Source organism: Podarcis tiliguerta (assembly GCF_965153285.1).
Source record: "Podarcis tiliguerta genome assembly, chromosome: 13".
In the NCBI taxonomy this organism is placed as follows: Eukaryota; Metazoa; Chordata; class Lepidosauria; order Squamata; family Lacertidae; genus Podarcis; species Podarcis tiliguerta.
The window spans coordinates 52,878,452-52,897,393 of record NC_139546.1 but is presented as its reverse complement, the minus strand read 5'-3'; the positions used below and the strand labels follow the sequence as shown (position 1 = coordinate 52,897,393).

Sequence of the window (18,942 nt, the reverse complement as noted above, 5' to 3'; positions counted from 1 at the left end):
CCGCTCTCCCGGTTGAACTTCTGCCTGTTGGGGGGGAGGATCCCTTGTGGGGCTCCGTGGGCGTGGCCTAGGCGCAGGGGGTGGGACATCCCGCTAGCCACGCCCCTTAGGAAGGGCGAGGCCTCTGCCCCGACCGGCCTGCATTGGGGAAAGGGAGAGGCAGCGTGGCGCAGTGGCTAGAGCGCGGAAGGAGGGAGAGATCAGGGCCCAAACCACCCGCTCAGCCCACAGCTCGGAGCGGCAGGGAAGCTTCTGAGTGTCAGGTGCTGAGGAGCCACCCACCTGGACGGCTTTGAAAGTGGGCTGGACGAGGCAGGATGGCTCAGTGGGGGGAGCAAGCCTCTCGATCTCAGCGTCGTGGGTTCAAGCCATAGCTGTCAACTTTCACATTTGAAAAGAAGGCCGGTCCGGGGGACAGTCCACGGGATATCTAACAATCCGGGATAGCAGCGGGAAGCGGCGCTGGAATAAGGGAATTTCCCGCAAAAAAATGGAAGGTTGACAGCTATGGTTCGAGCCCCACGTTACATAAAAAAAATCATCTCTGCCTTGCAGGGGGTTGGACTAGATGACCTTGGGGGTACCCAACTCTATGATGCTAGGACACATTCGTGGAAAAGATGGCTATGGGTGGCCCCGAGCCAGTGATGTTCCCGAATCCCAGGTGCTGGAAACCACAGGGGGGGGGGAGAGGGGCTCTGGCCGTGGGGGAGACCAGGAGGCTGGACTCAACAGGCCCCTTCCCCCCTCTTCTTGCACTTAGGGTAGCCTTGTGTGATAGGGGTGGACCACATCCCCTCGTGCCCCCTGCCATGCTCTCCCTGGGGCACCTGAGAGGGCAGCAAGCCAGGAAAGGCTGGCTAGTGCATTTCAGGTGCTGCCAATCTGGGCTGCAGCAAAACCGCTTCCCCCAAAGCTGCACAGAACCCACGAAGAAATGGGGGTGCTCAGACCTAGCAGAGGGAACAAATGCCCTGTATCTGCTAAAGGCTAGCTTGACCAGCCCCCTCGAAGCCCCACCACCCACAAGAAAACCCCCCTTGCTTGCAGGGCTGTGTACATTTACTCCAGAGTCGACCCCACCGAACGAGTTCCCCTGTGGAAGGTGGCGGGGGGCTTTCCTTTGGGGTATTTGCTCGGCCCACGTTCAGTGCCAGGTCCCAGGCGGGCATTTGGGCTGATCCTGGTACAGCGGTGGGCACTTCTGCTGCAGGGCATGAGGAAGCTTTGGCACCTAGGCTGAGCTACGGTTCCCACCCACACCTACAAACATGGCAGCCATGCTGGGAAGGAAGCGCCGGGGGAAGAGGGTGGCTCTTATGCTCCAGCGGCTCTTGGCTGTCCCTTGTGAGAACAGGAGGGGGGGGGTCTTGGCCCCTTGGCCTCATCCGGCAGAGCTCTTCTCCTGCTCTGATGCTGAGCTCCTCCAGATGTAAGCGAACCTGCCGTTGTCCTTAGAAGGAAAGCTTCCGCCCCATCCCACCCTCCAATCGGACAGGGGTGTTCTCGGGGCTGACATGCAATTGCCCATTCGGACATGCAGCAGCACAGAGGTTTGGATCTTTGGAGATGAAACAGAAAGAGCCCTGCGGAGCAGCGCCGGAGGTCATACCATGCAAGGACTCCCTTGGGCGCTGGGGGGCCCTTGGAGGTTTTTAAGCAGAGATTAGATGGCCACCTGTCAAGGATGCTGCAGTTGGGATTCCCGCATTGCAGCGGGTTGGGCTGGATGACCTTTGGGGGTCCCTTCCAACTCCACAGTTCTTTTTCTGTGGAAGGAAACAAACCTGGGCTGAGTGCTGAGAGTGGTTGGAAGTTTTTAAGAAGAGGTCAGGCCTCTGCCCCGTATTTCATAATCCCAGGGCCGACAGAACAGGCTTTGCTAATGGACAAGACAACTGAGGCAGCAGCTTATTTAAATGCAACCTCACCAACATGTGCACAAATCCAAAAAAACCACACAAATGTTCTTGTTGAATTTGGAGAGAAGCTTCCCATCCACGGGAGGAGAGCCACTGACAAAGGGGTCTTGGCCTCTCGCCCCCCTTTCGTGTGTGAAGTCCGTTTCCCTGTGAGGGAAGCGCCCGGCTCCTCTTGCTTGGTCCCGACGAAGATCCCTGAGCGATTACGGCTCTGCGCCGCCGCCCTGCAAGTTTCGGCTCAGCGCAGTCCCTGCTGTCCGGTCCGCCTAGGCCACCCTGTCCGGTCCGCCTAGGTCTTCTGGCGCCCCAGAGGTGGGGCAGCGCAGCCCGTTGCCAGCAGAGTCCGAACCGTCTCGGCCACGCGGGGCAGACCCTCCTCTTCCAGCACGTGGTGGGGGGAGCAGAGAGACTCCTGAGGGGTGGGGGGCACGGGAAGGGGGGGGCAGAAGTTAGCAGGGCAGGCAGGCAGGCGGCGTTTCTGTCGGTAGGGCAAGCCAAATGAGAACGGCCTGGCCAGGCGCCGCGGACTGAGATGGCCTGCCCAGCTGGAGCCGGTGGAAAAATGTGCCTGCGCTGCACACATCTCCCTTTGCAGGAGGGAAAAGGTGCGCCGCATTTTTTCGCTCCATATGGCGCACCGGACCATAGGGCACACCTAGTTTTTAGAGGGGGAAATCAAGAAAAAAAAGCTTGTCCGCTTCTCCCAGAGCTGCTGGGGCTGCTGGGGGAAGCCTGGGTTCCCCCCCCCCACCCAGCCCCAAAGAGCAAAGAAGCCAAGACAGCGAGCGGGATGGATCCTGCTCGCTGTTTTGGCTTCCTCTTTAGCTGCGCGCAGCCTCTCCCTGCCGGAGGGGTTGCACGCGGCTATGGCACAAGCCCTCCGGCAGGGAGAGGCTGCGCTGGGCTAAAGAAGCCATAGCCGCATGCAGCCTCTCCCTGCCGGAGGGGCTGCGCGCGGCTATCCCTGAAGCCTTCCGAGCGCAGTGCAAGTTCCCGCTGCGCTCCTCAGGCTTCGGGTTCCTTTTGCGGAAGTCGGGAGAGCAAGACTCTCCCGGCTTCAGCGAAAGGAACCTAAAGGCTCCAGAACGCAGCGGGAATTCGCACTGTGCTCTGAAGCCTTCAGGCAGCTATCCCTGAAGCCTGGAGAGCGAGAGGGGTCGGTGCGCACTGACGCCTCTCGCTCTCCAGGCTTCAGCGAAAGCAACGCGAAGCCTGCGGAGCGCGGAGGGAGCGCTCCCTCTGCGCTTCGGAGGCTTCGCGTTGCTTTCGCTGAAGCCAAGGAGCCTGCATTCGCTCCATAGGACGCACACACATTTCCCCTTACATTTTGGAGGGGGGAAAAGTGCGTCCTATAGAGCGAAAAATGTGGTGCATGCGCACATTTGAGGTCAGGATGAGTTCTGCCGAGTGGGTGGAGGGAGGGGGGCTTTGGGACACGCCCCCCCCCGCTGAACTACAACTCCCACCAGCAAGCTCTGACCGTCAGACCGCCACCCCGTAGCACAGATTGCAAAAGCAAACTTGCTCCCACCCCACCAGCGGTTACAGGAAGGAAAAAATACAAAGACAACCGGGAAGACGAAGGAGGCGGAAGGAAGAAACAGAGGCTGCTGCCGCCGCCGTCGTTTGGAAAAAAAAGAAGAATTCATTTCTTGGTATTTTACAATGTACAGAAGTCGAGGCGAGGAGGAAAAAAACAAGAAAACACAGGAGCCGCCTCTCGAGAAGGAACAAAAAAAGCAAGAGGAACACAAACGCAGAATGTACAGCAGTCCTTTTTTTTTTTTGGGTGGGGTGGGGGGACCGTGAAATAAGGGAGGGGGGAAACAACAACCCCAAAGCCCTTGAAAAAAGATTTTTAGCCCCCCCCAGCTCAAGAGAGGGGGGCAGGCGATCGATGGAGAGCACCACATATTTACAATTCTGTACATGCTTAAAAAGACCTTTACATTATAGTATTCCATAATCTTCTTCTCTTCAAATATATATATATATATTTATATATTTATATAAAATATATATGTATAATTTAATATATTTAAGGCAGCGGAGATGGGGAGCGAGACTAGAAGGGGCTGGAATTTTGACTGTAGCCGTCTCTAGAAAGAGGAGCCGCTTTTGCCCTGAATTAAGGCGATTCCTGTCACCTGTTGAAGGCCCCCCCAACAACGCCCCCCCGGACTTGGGGGGGGGGGTGCACCGTGCCAGAGAGATTATGGGATGGGCTGGAACACGGCAGATGCCCCCATCTCTCCCTCCCTCCGTGGACCTTCAGAAATTGCACGTTTGGATTAAAGGAAGGGCAGGAATTTTGAGTCCAGCGTCGGGTGCCCCTGAGAAGCCCCGAAAAGGTCCAGAACAGGGAACCCCGAAAGGATTCGAGGGGGGGCAAGGGCATTTGAGGAAGAAGTGGCCTTTAGCCCACAAACCGAGATGCCCCAGGGCACACTTTGGGGTGTGGAACAGCTGAGCCCCTCAAAGGTTTGCCAGCACAGGGGAGCGGGCACAAAATCTCGGGTAGGGGGTGACATTTGGTTCAGAAACACGCTCTGTGTGTGAGGTCAGGGGCAGCGAAGACCCCCCAGTGTCGGAGTGGATGGGCCAAGGCTTTAGGACCGCCTATGGATTTTTTTTGGGGGGGGGCTGTAAGTGCTCCCTTGCCGCACGCACCCAACTCCCCCCTGCAGGCACTCGTGAATTAGTGCAACGCAGTTTTAAGTGCATGTGAACCGAGGGGGTGGAGGAAGTTGGCGGCTTCTCCCCCCGGCCAAAATAACGGCCCCCCGAAACACCTTTCGCTAGGGGAACAAGGCACAGAGGAGACCGAACGGCAGGTGCCATGGGGGGGGGCTGCCCTGAACTCCCCCCTGCCCCTTGGGCCTGGCAGAGGGAGCTAATTCTGACTGGGGGAGGGAGAGTTATTAATTATTATTATTATTATTATTATTATTAAAGGGGGGGAATTGCAGGGATGGCTGGCCTCGGGAAAAATGGCATTTGTCTGTGTCCCGCTTCGACTGCACTGCTGACACCCTGACTTCCACGCAGCCTGGGGAGTGTGGGGCACGTGCCCTGACCCACGTCTGCCCTGGAGAACCTGTTCCTGCCGGGTGGGGGTGGCCGGGGACCCCCCTTCCCTCCCGCTCAGCAGCCGCAGAGGTTGCGATAGGCGAAGTAGAGGAGCAGCATGAGGACGACATAGAAGACGCCAAAGCCAGCGAGGTGTTCGGAGAGGGCGGGCGGGGCGAGGGGCCTGCCCCCCCCGGGGGGCGCGGGCGGCGGCGATGGCAGCGGCAGCAGGGCCTCGAGGAGGCGGAGCAAGCCACGGACGTTGCCTTGCAGGAGGGCGGCCACGTCGGAGGCGGAGCAGAGAGAGACCTGTGGCAGAGAACACAGAACACACACAAAAAACACGCCGGTAGCACACAGAGGAAGGTCGGCGGCCTGCGGGTGGGGAGGGAGGGGGCTCAGAGTCTGCGGAGAAGGGCAGTCGGACCGGAAACCGGGCCTCGTTTGCCCAATGGCCACCTTGAGATTCCTGCATTGCAGCGGGTTGGGATGGATGACCCCCCGGTGTCCCTTCCAGCTCTGCCATTGCACACAGAGGCACGGAGGAAGGTCGGTGGCCTGTGGGTGGGGAGGTAGGGGTCTCAAAGACTGCAGAGAAGGGCAGCCAGACTGGAAACCAGGCCTTGTTTGCCCAACGGTCACCTTGAGATTCCTGCATTGCAGCGGGTTGGGATGGATGACCCCCCGGTGTCCCCTCCAGCTGTACCATTCTATCATCCTGTGGATGATGGAGCCAGCTGGCTTTCAGAGGGCAGGATCTGAACCCATGGCTTCAAACGGCAAGGGAGGAGATTCCGGCCAAGCGTCAGGAATAACGTCCTGGCGGCAAGAGCTGTTTGAGAGCGGAACGGAGCCCCTCGCAAACTGGCGGACTCTCCTCCCTAGAAGGTGTTTTAAGCAGGGGTTGGGTGGCTGCCCGAGCCGGGGGGTTGGGCTAGATGACCCTCGGGGGTCCCTTCCAGCTCTACAGTTCTGAGTTGTACTGGGGAGGGAGTCGGTGGGGGCAATGTGTGAGCAGGAATGGAAAGAGTGTGTGTGTGGTGTAAAAAACAGGGCTTGGGGGCCATTTCTCAAAGGAGGGTCTTCCTGTGTGTGTCCCCCCCCCATCCTCCCTCCCCAGCAGGCACAAGCAAGCAGCAGCACACAAACTAGATGCCCAACCTCACCTCCGGAAGCCCCAGCTGGCGGCAGGCGGCCAAGAAGCTGTCCACGTTCTTCCGGCTTTTGATGGCGTTCAGCTTTGGCTGTTTCGAGAGGGAGAGAGAGAGGTGGTCAGCTCAGCAAAGCCCAAGGGGAGGGCTACCCGCTTGGCACGCAGAAGGTCCCCCGGGCTGGGCTGGCGGGGATTCTTCTCTGCCTAAAGTCCTGGGCAGCCGCTGCTGCCGGCCAGTGCAGGCCGTACTAAGCTGGGTGAAGCAATGACCTAAGGCAGTTTTTCGCACCCCTTGGGCTGGGCAGACCTGGTCTCGGTGCCCCTGGGGAGGGAGCATCACCTAGGGGGGAGCGCCGAGGCGGGGGGCCAGGAGGGAACTGGGATCCAGTGCCCATTCGTTTTGTTGAACCGATCAAACTTAAGTAGCTTAAACCGAATTTTGAATCAGCAGCAATTGCTACCGTTTTGAATTCTATTGTTATTAGCGGGTCATAGAAACAAAACTGCTTTTCTGAATTATGTCCTTCGTAAGGGAGGGAACCAGGCAGAGGGCCTTCTCGGTGGTGGCACCTGCCCTGTGGAACACCCTCCCAGCAGATATCAAGGCAATAAGCAACTATTTTACTTTTAAAAGACACCTGAAGGCGGCCCTGTTTAAAAGACACCTGAAGGGGAGACCCAGTCAGATGGGCGGGGTATAAATAATAAATTATTATTATTATGTTTATGGGTCCAAGGTCTTCCTGATTTCTGCTTCTTCCGGCCATTTTTGCCATCAGGAACACAAAATGTTAATAATGGGGAAAATTTATAACTTATCTTAAAGACCATTGTAAACATCGTTAGTAGGACTGGAATAACCCCTTGTAGTTTAATGGTGAATTTTGGATATAATGGAGATGTGAAAGATTTGGATTATCATGGATGATGCAGGAGGAAATGATTGACGGCAGGACCCACAAAGGGGAGGAGGGAAGTCCAAGAGATTCCTTGGAATCTTGTTTTTATGTTATATGCTGGATATGTGCTTGTAAAACTCTAATTTGAAAACCCAAATAAATTTATATTTAAAAAAGTGTTTATGGGTCCATGGGGACAGCTTGGGAGCCCCAGATTCTTGTGGACGTGGGGGTCTGGCAGGTTCCCTGACCCCAAAGGCTCACCACAGCCGGGGAGGGCACGTGGATGAAGGGCACGGCTCGAGGGCGCAGGTGATTCACCAGCTGGCAGAGGACCACCCCGTTGGCCAGCGCCTCGCCCAGGTCTTCGGCCAGGGTGACGTTCAGCTGGGACTCGATGGCCTGCGGGGAAGAAGGGGAGAGGAGGAGCAGTCAGGCCACGGATCGGGGGCTCCCTGGACATCCATCTCTCAGCATCCTCTAGAGCTGCGTGCCACTAATGCTGGTCATCTTTTGCCGGGAGAGAGTAAGAACTTACAAAGGGCCCTGAGGGATCAGGCTCAGCGTCCGAAGAGCGGCAGAACGTAAGGAGAGCCGGCCGGATCAGGCCCCTGGGGCGCATCGCTGCCTCTGACTGGGGTGGGCAGAGCAAAGCCGCAACATGCTTCCGTTGCTGCCCCCTCAAGCCATCCCCGCTTACTCCATCTTCAGCCGCCTTCTGCAATGTTTTACCGGCAGCTCCCCACCGACACAGGGGTAACGCCCCCAGGCACCTTGCGTTTCGGTGAAATCACGTGTCTTTGAATCACTAAAGAGAAAGCCCACACCCTGCGCCACGCCTTTTAGAGATGCTTTCTGCCCACTCCTGAGTTGGGCACGATTCGAACGCGCCTCAAATGGTTGCTGCCTGCATTTCTGAACGTTTCGTCTGATGTGTTAACAAAGGCTTTAAACCGCTTCGACATTTTCTTCCTCAAAAATATAAAGCGGCATAGGATTTTACAGTCATACCTCATGTTACGTCCTGTGGCGACCCGGAAGTACCAGACAGGATTACTTCCGGGTTTCGCCGCTTGCACATGCACAGAAGTGCCAAATCGCACCGCGCACCAGCGCAGATATGGCGCTTCAGGTTGCAAGCTTTTCATGTTGCGAACGGGCCTCCGGAACGGATCCCATTCACAACCAGAGGTACCACTGTATTTGCTCTTATTTATATTCTGCATTTTCCTTTCTTATTGCGCTCCTGTGTTGTGAGCCGCCCTGAGAGGTTTGGGTACGGGGCGGTATACCTGTTGAGCCCATCACACTCCTAATGCGAGGTTTTGTTTACAGTTCAGCTGCCAGGAGATGTGCCCCCTTGGAAGCTGCTTCCTCCTGACAAGTCTGTACCTTGCGCAGCTGAGCCGCATGCTCCCTCTCGTCCTGGGCCTGCGATCCGGCACGCAGCCTCCGCTGGTTCCTGAGCTCAGAAGGGGAGAGGTCGGGCGAGAAGGAACCTGGGGAGGAAAGACGGGGGAAAGCTCAAAGCCACCAGCTCCTCATTCAGAGGCCTGGGAAGAGCGCCAGGTCGTGCCACGCAGAAGGACCCAATTTACATCCACATCGTGCCCCTCGCAGCTTCTGCCCTCCTGAAATTAATGGGGGGGCCTGGAAGGCTGGATGGATGTGGGGGTTACTCCAAAGAAGGGTACCAGAAGCCGTAGAGCCAGTGTGGTGCAGCGATTAGAGGGTTCAATCAGGACCTGGGTTCAGATGCTCCCATTGGGCTGTGACGCTCACTGGGCGTAACCTGGGGGGCCAGTCACTGCCTCTCAGCCTCGCCTCCCCCATAGGGGATAAAAATTGGGGGGACGGATACAAGGTGTGCCACCTTGAACTCCTCAGAGGAAAAGGTGGGGTGGAAATGCAACGCATAAACTGTAATAAACCTGGGTGCCCTTCACTCCAAATGATAATAATAATAATAATTTATTATTTATACCCCATCCATCTGGCTGGGTCCCCCCAGCCACTCTGGGCGGCTTCCAACAAAACACTAAAATACATTAACCTATTAAACATTAAAAGCTTCCCTGAACAGGGCTGCCTTCAGATGTCTTCTAAAAGTTTGGTAGTTATTTTTCTCTTTGACATCTGGTGGGAGGGCGTTCCACAGGGAGGGCGCCACCACCGAGAAGGCCCTCTGCCTGGTTCCCTGTAACTTGGCTTCTCACAGCAAGGGAACCGCCAGAAGGCCCTTGGCGCTGGACTTCAGTGTCCGGGCTGAATGATGGGGTTGGAGACGCTCCTTCAGGTATACTGGGCCTTTGAGGCCGTTTAGGGCTTTCAAGGTCAGCACCAACACTTTGAATTGTGCTTGGAAACACACTGGGAGCCAATGTAGGTCTTTCAAGACCGGTGTTATATGATCTCGGCGGCCGCTCCCAGTCCCCAGTCTAGCTGCCGCATTCTGGATGAATTGCAGTTTCCGGGTCACCTTCAAAGGTAGCCCCACGTAGAGCGCATTGCAGTAGTCCAAGCGAGAGATAACCAAAAGAAACAAGGGCACCTCACAGTCTGCCACAGCCCCATTAACTGGCGAGAATTGATGCTGTGGGGTTCTGAACCTGCCAATGGACCATGTTGATGGAGGGTGGCCTCTGGGAGCCTGCACTGGCCCCGATCCCAAGCCCCTTTCGGCTGCGTCAGGAGGCTACACCCTTTGTGGCAAGGGGGGGGGGGCAGATGCGTGGCTGCCCAGCAGCCCTGCTGCCTGACGGAGGGAGCGCTTCCCTACAGAGGCTTCTCCCCTTTCCCCTACTCACCGGAGCCCCGCTGCATGTTGTTCCGTGAGGAGGAGCGGAAAAGGAAGCTGGAAGGCTTCTGCACGGAGCCGGGCTCCCGGGACGAAGGGTAGGCAGAGTGAACAGGATCTGCAAAGGAGGGAGAGGATGAGAAAAGGGGGCGCTGAGCTGGGGATTTGCACTGGAGAGGAGAAAGAGGGAGGTGGTGGCAGGGAGCAAATGGACGCCTTGAGGCCCCAGAGGAGACCACCGGATTCCTGCCTCCCCAACCTCATTCCTGCACCAGTCTGGCAAACTGCCTGCCAGGGACACACACACAGAGACAGACACACCCCGCTTTGCAGGCTCTGAGCACCCAAGGAAAGGAGGCCTCAAAGCATCCCTCAATGTGGGGCGGTTGTCAGTGCAGAATTCTGCAGCCCGATTGCTGACAGGGAAACAGAAGGCAAGAGGCAGGGTGTCACACGGGGTGGCTCTCAAATCCGAAAGCCCAAAATCCACCCCTGGAGTTTAGACAAGCCTTCCCAGATGTTAAGAAGGTCGACGTGAGTTTCAATTTGTTTTTAAAAGGTAAAAGGTAAAGGTACCGCTGCCCGTACGGGCCAGTCTTGACAGACTCTAGGGTTGTGTGCCCATCTCACTCAAAGAGGCCGGGGGCCAGCGCTGTCCGGAGACACTTCCGGGTCACGTGGCTAGCGTGAAATCGCTGCTCTGGCGAGCCAGAGCCGCACACGGAAACGCCGTTTACCTTCCCGCTAGTAAGCGGTCCCTATTTATCTACTTGCACCCGGGGGTGCTTTCGAACTGCTAGGTTGGCAGGCGCTGGGACCGAACAACGGGAGCACACCCCGCCGCGGGGATTCGAACCGCCGACTTTTCGATCGGCAAGCCCTAGGCGCTGAGGCTTTAACCCACAGCGCTACCCGCGTCCCTTAATTTGTTTTTCGTCTACCGCTATTTTAACTTGAATTACGGTTGTTGGTTTTCCATTGCAAACCACTTTGAGGCTCTTGCTTCTTACCAGGTTTTATGGAATAATAAATAAAAGCTTTCCCCCTCTGCTTGCCAGGAGACTCATCCGTGCCCCCCCCCCCCCCAGATATTGGGAGGAACTCACCTGCAGAGTGCAGAGTTTGCCTGGGGGAGCCAGACAGCTGCTCTGGTCCCTAGAAGAGAGATTGGGGTTGGGGTGGGGAAAGGGGGCACCGTTACTTGGATTCAGGACAGATAAAGCCAAGTCCTTCTTCATGCAGCGCATCATTAAACTGCGGAACTCCCTGCCACAGGGTTGGCCGCCAACTTGGATGCCTTTAAAAGAGCAGTAGCCCAATTCATGGAGGAGGAGAGGGCTACCCATGGCTTCTAGCCTCCATGGCTATGGTTTGCCTCCACAGCTGGAGGTGACGCTGCTTCTGAACACCAGTTTCTGGAAACCCCAGGAGGGGAAGGGGCTCTCGGATCCTGCTGGCAGGTTTCCAGCAGGCACCAATGTAGGGGTGCAAAAATCCAGAGTTTGGGGTCAGGTGGGATTGCTATGAGGAATTATAAAAAATATGGAGCAAGCCACTGTGTCCGCGATGAAAGCATGGTGTTGACTGGGTTCGATTCAGTGACAATAGTTTCTGATCAAATCCCACAGGCCTCTCCACCTCTGCCATTTGCTTTCTCTACGCCTGACAGGCACGTATAAGCATTCTGAAACACAGGCCAGTTGCTTCATCAGGCATCCTCAGTACATAAAGATAGTAGGTCACTTTGATGTAGTTTAATCTTTAGATAGATCTTAAGGGCCAGGAAGAGAGTTCACAAGGAGATGGTAAAATCCTGTTTATGACCTTCAGGGTTTCCTAAAAGCATTCTTCCTTTCAGTCCTATTTTATTTACTCTGGACTACTATGCATGCTGAAATCAGCTCTTTGCAGTTTTAATCTTTAACTTTGTCCCACGTGGGTTTTTTTGAAATCTGATTGGTTCTTACGGACACTGTGTAAAAAGTTCTTTTGTGAATAAAACGACCTGGGCCGGAGGGTGGACAGGAATTATTATTATACACACTCCTCCGAGAGTCTTGCTGGTGAAGCCTCGTGTGTATTTTATTCATCAGAGTCCAATCCTTCCTTGCTTTGGGAACGCCACGCGCCTGGGTGGCCTCTGTGAGAAGAGAGTGCTGGGCTAGACCTTGGGCCTGATCCAGCAGCACAGCTTTTCTTATGGAGCCTCCAGGTCTGGTGGCAGTCTATCTGGAGTCCTAGGTCCTTAGGGGCAATTGGCCACTGTGAGAACAGGATGCTGGACTACTCGGCAGACGGCTGGCCTGATCCCAAGCAGGCTCTGCTCATGTCGTTATACAAAGGGAGGGGAAGGCACCTGAGCAATGTTACACAGAAGCCAGCCCTCCTGTCTGGCTGGGAGCCTTCATTCTGAAGCCCCTTGAGGAGCACCCAAAATGTTCTGAATGGAAAGCAGACCCAGGGGGAGACCTGCACGCCCCCTCCCTCCGTCCTTACCTGGTTCCGATGCTTCAGCTGGGAGAGGCTGCTGCTGCTGCTTTCTGCCAGGCTGCCATGGGGGAGAGAAGAAACCCGGAGTCAAGGAGAGAGAGAGGCTGGACCAGTCTAGCTGATGTCCTGGGTGGAAGGGCTGCATCACTCAGGACCCCCTTTCCCAACAGCCAGGCTGGCGTAGCGGTTACAGGGTTCAAGGCCCGGGTTCAAATCCCTGCAATTGGCCGTGAAGCCAGTCATCGCAGCCTCCCAGCCTAATCTACCCCGGCGGGTCGCTGTGGGGATTAAAGGAGGAGGAGGAGAATCACACACACCACCTCGGAGGAGAAGGCTGGGCTATCAATGCAATAAATGAAATGAAATATAGTGGAACCTTGGTTGTCGGACGCGGTCCGTTCCGGAAGACCGTTCGACTTCTGAAATGTTCGACAACCAAGGGTGCAAAGGGTGGTTGGCAAAGTCAACGGGGGAAAATGAAAAGCACACCTAGGAAGCCGTTCGACTTCCGAGGTGCGTTCGAAATCGGAAGCAATTACTTCTGGGTTTTCGATGTTCGGGTTCCGAAACGTTTGGCTTCCAAGACGCTTCAAAAACCAAGGTACAGCCACTGGCTTCTGAGTTTTAAGATGGGAGTCCCATCTTATTTATTTGATGAAGAGAATGACAGCAATAGCAGCCAACAGCATAAAGTGGGCAGAGGATTGGGCTGAGGAGGCCTGGGTTCAAGTCCTCCCTCTGACAGGCACTGGGGGGGGGGGCGCGGCTTGGGGCTGCAGGCAGGGAGTTAAGGGCAGCTCCTTCCACGAGGGTGAAGCAATGTCTGCGTCCAGCTTCTTGTGGCTTTTATGGCATGGTTTTATTGCTGCATTTTTAATGATAGGGTAGTATGCAAATACTGCTAATAATAATAATAATAATAATAATAATAATAATAATTTTTTTTTATACCCCACCCTTCCCGGTTCAAAAACCGGGCTGCAGGCAGCTAACAACAAATTTAAAACACTTAATTATAAAAGCAGCATAAAATACAGTCTAAAAACATGAATAACAATAAAATTCAAAAATCAGTTTAGGGGAAATAAGCATTAGATAATCCCCAGGGCTAGCTGGCTGAATTGGTCCTATTTGGGCCAGTGAGGAGGCCAGGGGAGAATTAGCTGTGGGGTCTCAGAGCGGGGAATCTTCATAAAAGGGAAGGGGGAGGGAAGGAAGGGGAATAAAAGATCAGGCTGAATTAAAATTAAAGGCCAGGCGGAATAGCTCTGTCTTACAGGCCCTGCGGAAGGAGGTTAAATCCTGCAGGGCCCTGGTCTCCTGGGACAGAGCATTCCACCAGGTTGGAGCCACCACTGAAAAGGCCCTGGTGAAGGACAGTCTGACTTCTTTAGGGCCCGGGACCTCTAAACTGTGATTATTCATGGACCTTAAGGTCCTCTGCGGGGCAGACCAGGATAGGCAGTCCCATAAATACGAGGGCCCTGAGCCACAAAGGGCAGAAATAAGCAGAAGGACCAGCCCCCGACCCCTCCCGGCTGTTACCTCTCCCTCCTCTCGGCCCCCTGGCTCCACAGGGGCCGCTGCTGAAGCTGCTGGCGCTCCCTCTCTTGCCACAGCTGAAGGATCTCGGGGCGACGGCGCTCCTCCCCAAATGGCTCCGGCCGGGGAAGGCTGGCCCTAGATGAGAGGGGGAAGCAAGAGGCAGGGGGTCGCAGAGACCGTGGGGGGACAATCGCCACGCCCAGCAGCGCAGGACACAAAAAGCATGGGGGTCGCTACTGTTGCAGGAATTTATGTATAGGTTGGGGGGGGGGGTTTGCCCCTCCAGCAGATATCATGCACATGCAGCCCACTACCAAAACCAGAACAATCACTTTTGTGACTTGTCCCCACAAAACACTTCATCACAGTTTCTTCCTATCTGTTCAAAGGGCCTTTGCTGCACGATACCAAATGTAAGAATTCACTGATCAATGGATCTATGTACTGGCTCACTGGGAAAACTTCAGAAATTCATCTAGACAGGTGAGCTCAGCTCCTCAGCAGCCCGTCTGCCTGAGTGATAATCCCTGGCATCCTGATACCTGAGTGCCAGACAGGTAGCCATGCCAGAAATACCAAACCCAGATGGAGACAAAAGGGTGGGATTAACTTGGCTGGGAAACAGGAAAACGTAAATATTTTGTACCACTTGATGGGTTTTTGGTGGAGGGCAAGGGGAACCATGGGGCAGGGTCCAGGATGCTCAGATTACTGCCGCCAGACCTCCCCTTTCATGATGTAACTGCGATGTAGTTTGGGGGGGTGTAACATGGGGATGAGCAGCCAACAAAAGTTTGGGTTCTCTTTTGTTTGGGGCTTCCATCTTGTTCCACCTGGTGGCAGGTGGGAATCCAGTCGCGACAGTCTTCAATCAAGACCAAGCCGACTGGCTGCTGTTTTGCTCTGGTCTTCCTGGCTGGGGTCCTTGTTTTTTTGTCCAAGGGTGCCCACAGATTTCTCTGTTAACACTGCCCATCACTGGCTGCCCGCCTGACCCCCTGCAAAAGGGAAAAGCTTCTCCCCTTTCAGCAGGAGGGAACACTGCCCCACAGCAAGTGGGTTCAAAGCGCAGAAGAGCATGTGGGGTTTGGGCCATTCCCAGCAGCCAAGAGGGATTTGAGGACCCCACACCCCAAGCTCAGGATTGAGTAGGGGGCAACGGCACCCTGGGAGGAAGGGGAGCTGGAGGAGACGGAAAGGAGACCCCACGGGGACAAGGCTGCATCCAGCGCGAGATCCTGCCCGCTTGCGCAGGGAGCTGGCCGCAAGGTGGCGCCACACACCTGCCGGTCGGGCCCTGCTCCGCAAGTCCTGTTTTCTGGAGGGAAGTGGAGGAGCTCTTCCTGGGCTTCTGGAAGTCCTAGAAGAGGCCAAGAAGAGAGAAAACGTGAGCAAATAAAGGGGGGGAAAAGGGAGGAATTAATTTGCTGGTTGAAGCTGCAATGTGACAGCTTAGAAAATTACGCCCGGGGAGGAGAAGGCGGATCGGGAAAAGCTTTCATCCTTCTCTCGTGACGCCAGAACTCCTGTGAAGCGGAGCGTTGGGGGATTTGGGACAGAGAAAACAAAGCCCCTTTTTCACAGCTGAACTGTGGAACTCAAACATGAGAAGGTGGTCAGGACGTCTTCCTATTGGCAGTCCAACCCTCTTATCACCCCCCTGGTGATCATCTTGTTCAAGCAAAACAAGATGATTCAGAAGCTTTTGCCCCTAGCACCCAAAAGCCACACTCTGCCCGCACAGGACCCTGGAGCTATTCCTCTGCTTGTGGAGAATGCAAGGGGCCTCGCCATCCTCGGATGCCACCCCTGCCCTCCCCCCTTCCAACTCTCCCAGCAGGACGTGGGAAAATCCTGCCCCGGGAGGACCCAAGAGTAACCGCAAGATCTGCCAGGAGGAGGGCAAGCTCCATTCTCACCTCGGAGAGTGCCGTCCCCAGAGAGGTGCTCTCTGGCTTTCCCACGGAGACCTCGTCCTCCTCTTCCTCCCCGTTGACACTGCTGTCGATGTAGTCGATCTGCTCCAGATCAGCCGCATCCACTGTGGGAACGGAGGAAGGAAGGAAGGAGGCTAGAGCTCGGGTCTCCCTCTTTCCCCTTCCCTCCAGGCCCAAAGTCAGGTCTTGTTCTTAGCAGCACCCCACCCCCTGGCTGCTCACCTGTCCCGTTGCGCTTCTCCCTCAACTGCTTGGGGTCTCTGGCCAGCTCAGCAATGCGGAAGGAGAGGTCTGAAAACTCATCTGTGGACTGAGAAGCGGGGAGAACGAGGGGCGGTGAAGGAGAAGAAATAATAATACAGTGGTGCCTCGCAAGACGAAATTAATTCGTTCCGTGAGTCTCTTCGTCTAGCGGTTTTTTCGTCTTGCGAAGCAACCCTATTAGCAAATTAGCGGATTAGCGCTGTTAGTGGTTTAGCGGCTATTAGCGGCTATTAAAGGCTTAAAGGATTAGCGGATTAGCTGCTAAAAGGCTATTAGCGGCTTAGCGGCTTAGAAAAAGGGGGTGGGGAGCGGAAAAAAACCTCAAGACATTTTCGTCTTGCGAAGCAAGCCCATAGGGAAATTCGTCCTGCGAAGCGCATTGAAAAACGGAAAACCCTTTCGTCTAGCGGGTTTTCCGTCTTGCGAGGCATTCGTCTTGCGGGGCACCACTGTAATAATAATAATAATGATGATGATGATTTATTCAGACCCTGCCCACCTGGCTGGGTTTCCCCAGCCACTCTGGGCAGCTTCCAACAAAATATTAAAATACCGTATTATATCAAAACAGCAAATGAGGGGTGGTAAGGGCCGCCCGAAAGCTGAATGAACTCTTTCGCTGGAGGCTTTTAAGCAGAGGCGGCATGATTCTTGAGCTGCGATTCCTGCATTGCTGGAGGCTAGATTAGATAACCCACGGGGGTCCCTTCCGACTTTATGATGCTAGGATTCTATAGCCCTGGAAGGGGGTGGACTCTCCTTCGTATTCTAAGCAGAGTTTGGATAGCCTTCTGCCAGGCACTAGTGAGCTGTGATCATTGGCCGCTTCTCAGGCCCTTCCAACCTTGCCATCCTATAATGGCGTGTCTAGGATGGGACACAACCGGGCCGGGAGGCTCACGCCACGCCCCTCTGGCTGTAAGGTTTCCGAGGGCCGCCTAGGCAGGGATCAGGGCCCCTGCAAAGCCCTCTCTCCCCTTCGTAACTGTAAAAAATGTCCCCGCAAGCAAAGCAGAAAGGCGTTCCCACACCTCGTTCCCCGACCACCGCTTGCTCCCGCTGTCGACGCTGTTGAAGCCCGAATCAAGGCCGCCGTACTGCCGCACGGGGTAGAAATCGTCCGGGAGGCTGTGGGAACAGACACGGAAACAAGCCTCTTGGAGACAATGCTCTTCCGGCCCCTCTCGGGTGGCTAAAGCAGCTCCAGAGCCACCTCCTCCCAGGTACAGCCTCTCTCCTCCCCCTCTGGCCCCAGGCACCCTTAATAATAATAATAAATTTTATTTATATCCCGCCCTCCCCAGCCGAAGCCGGGCTCAGGGCGGCTAACAACAATCAAATAATCAAACAATCAAATAATCAAATAATCCAGCATTCTAAAAACAATTCATTATAAAAATTAATTAAAATCAAATTAATGGCAACCGTTAAGCAAAATTCTGTGCAGATTGCCAGAGGAGGGAGTCAGGCTGGGCCCTGACCAAAGGCCTGGTGGAACAGCTCTGTCTTGCAGGCCTTGCGGAAAGATGTCAGGTCCCGCAGGGCCCTAGTCTCTTGGGACAGAGCGTTCCACCAGATTGGAGCCACAGCCGAGAAGGCCCTGGCTCTAATTGAGGCCAGCCTAACCTCTCTGTGGCCTGGGACCTTCAGGATGTTTTTATTTGCCTTCTCCTTCCCATGCGGCAGCAGCTGCTTAGCAGAGCTGCCCAGTCCACCCCCTCTGCCCGCCTTACCACGTCCCGAAGCCGGCGGGGCGGGTTCCTTGTGCGAACTCTGCCAGGTCCGGCCGTGCCTTGCTGCAGGCCTCAATGTTGAGGTATTTGAAGATATGGATTTTGCCTTTGGAGCAGATCTGCGGGAGAACGGAGGCGCTGGGTCACAGGGTGGCGGCGGCGGCCCCCGCAAAACGAAGGCCGGCCGCCCCGTTTAGCGAGGAGGAGGTGTGACGAGTGGCCGGATCGCGCCTGCCTTCCCCGCCAGCCTGTCCCCCAGGCCCCACTGAGAGCCCCCACTGAGGGCAGGATAAATGGAAAGGGTGGGGAGAACCACAGGGCAGCTCCGGCCCCCCACCTTCCAAGTAGTCTCGGCTCTCAGCCGCCCACCCTGCTGCTCCCCTGTTACCTGCGCAGGTGGGAACTGCAAAGGGTTGTTCTCCAGCAGGATGGACTGCAGGTGCCGCAGGTGGCGGTAGCAGGTGGGGATGCGGACGACACGGTTGCAGGCAAAGTCCAGCCGCACCAAGGGAAGCTCCGCCAGCTCTGAGGAGGGGCAAAGCACAGGCGCCCGTGAGCGAGGGGAAGATGAGGGGCAGGGAGGGCTGCCCCGTCGCCCGTTTAGGAGCAGGGGATCTGCCGGTGCCCAGGTGGCACCGGCAAAGGAGGGAGGCTTTGGGCAGGCACCCACCTTCGGGCAGGACGGCGATTTGGTTCCTCCGGACGTTGAGGTCCCGAAGAGACTCCAGGCCGCCCACACTCGCCGGCAGGGACTGCAGCTCATTGCTGCTGACGTCCTGAGGCAGAAAAGAGGATTTGGGGGAAGGTCGCAGGTGAGCCGAGCCCCATCCCAGTGGAGAGAACCTTAGGGGTGCCAGTACTAAGACCGCTTTGGAGGCATCTGAACTAGGGCCAGGGCCTTTTCAGCACTGGCCCCGACATGGTGGAACACTCTGTCCCAAGAGACTAGGGGCCTGCGGGACTTGACATCTTTCCGCAGGGCCTGCAAGACAGAGCTGTTCCGCCTGGCCTTTGGTTTGGATTCAGTCTGACCCTTACGTTTCCCTCCCCTTATGGTCTTGATCTATGGGCTACTATTAAAATGAGGCTGCATTTTAAAGTATATTTTAACCTGTATTTTAAATTGGTTTATT

At 55.6% G+C, this 18,942-nt stretch overlaps 2 protein-coding genes across 13 annotated transcripts in view; one reads left to right on the top strand and one right to left on the bottom strand.

Moving 5' to 3' along the window:
• The window catches only part of LOC310663192 (uncharacterized protein), a 140,786-nt gene that overhangs the window by 32,752 nt on the left and 89,092 nt on the right, over positions 1-18,942 (top strand). The gene's annotated exons all lie outside the window — the stretch shown is intronic.
• Positions 1,884-18,942, bottom strand: part of LRCH4 (leucine rich repeats and calponin homology domain containing 4) — a 65,420-nt gene continuing 48,361 nt past the window's right edge. For 3 of the 4 annotated variants that reach the window (XM_083410324.1, XM_083410325.1, XM_083410323.1), the window contains exons 4-18: positions 18,480-18,585; positions 18,198-18,334; positions 17,810-17,928; positions 17,108-17,204; positions 16,035-16,122; positions 15,795-15,916; positions 15,159-15,235; positions 13,876-14,010; positions 12,337-12,388; positions 10,947-10,995; positions 9,851-9,958; positions 8,436-8,542; positions 7,308-7,445; positions 6,158-6,235; positions 3,548-5,300 (exon numbers count right to left, since the gene is read on the bottom strand). In XM_083410324.1, coding sequence (XP_083266450.1) covers positions 5,067-5,300; positions 6,158-6,235; positions 7,308-7,445; positions 8,436-8,542; positions 9,851-9,958; positions 10,947-10,995; positions 12,337-12,388; positions 13,876-14,010; positions 15,159-15,235; positions 15,795-15,916; positions 16,035-16,122; positions 17,108-17,204; positions 17,810-17,928; positions 18,198-18,334; positions 18,480-18,585 — 1,647 coding nt within the window. In that variant the 3' untranslated portion in view covers positions 3,548-5,066. Of the gene's footprint in view, positions 2,335-3,547; positions 5,301-6,157; positions 6,236-7,307; positions 7,446-8,435; positions 8,543-9,850; positions 9,959-10,946; positions 10,996-12,336; positions 12,389-13,875; positions 14,011-15,158; positions 15,236-15,794; positions 15,917-16,034; positions 16,123-17,107; positions 17,205-17,809; positions 17,929-18,197; positions 18,335-18,479; positions 18,586-18,942 lie in introns of those variants that run through there. The other variant, XM_083410322.1, reaches the window with a different exon arrangement.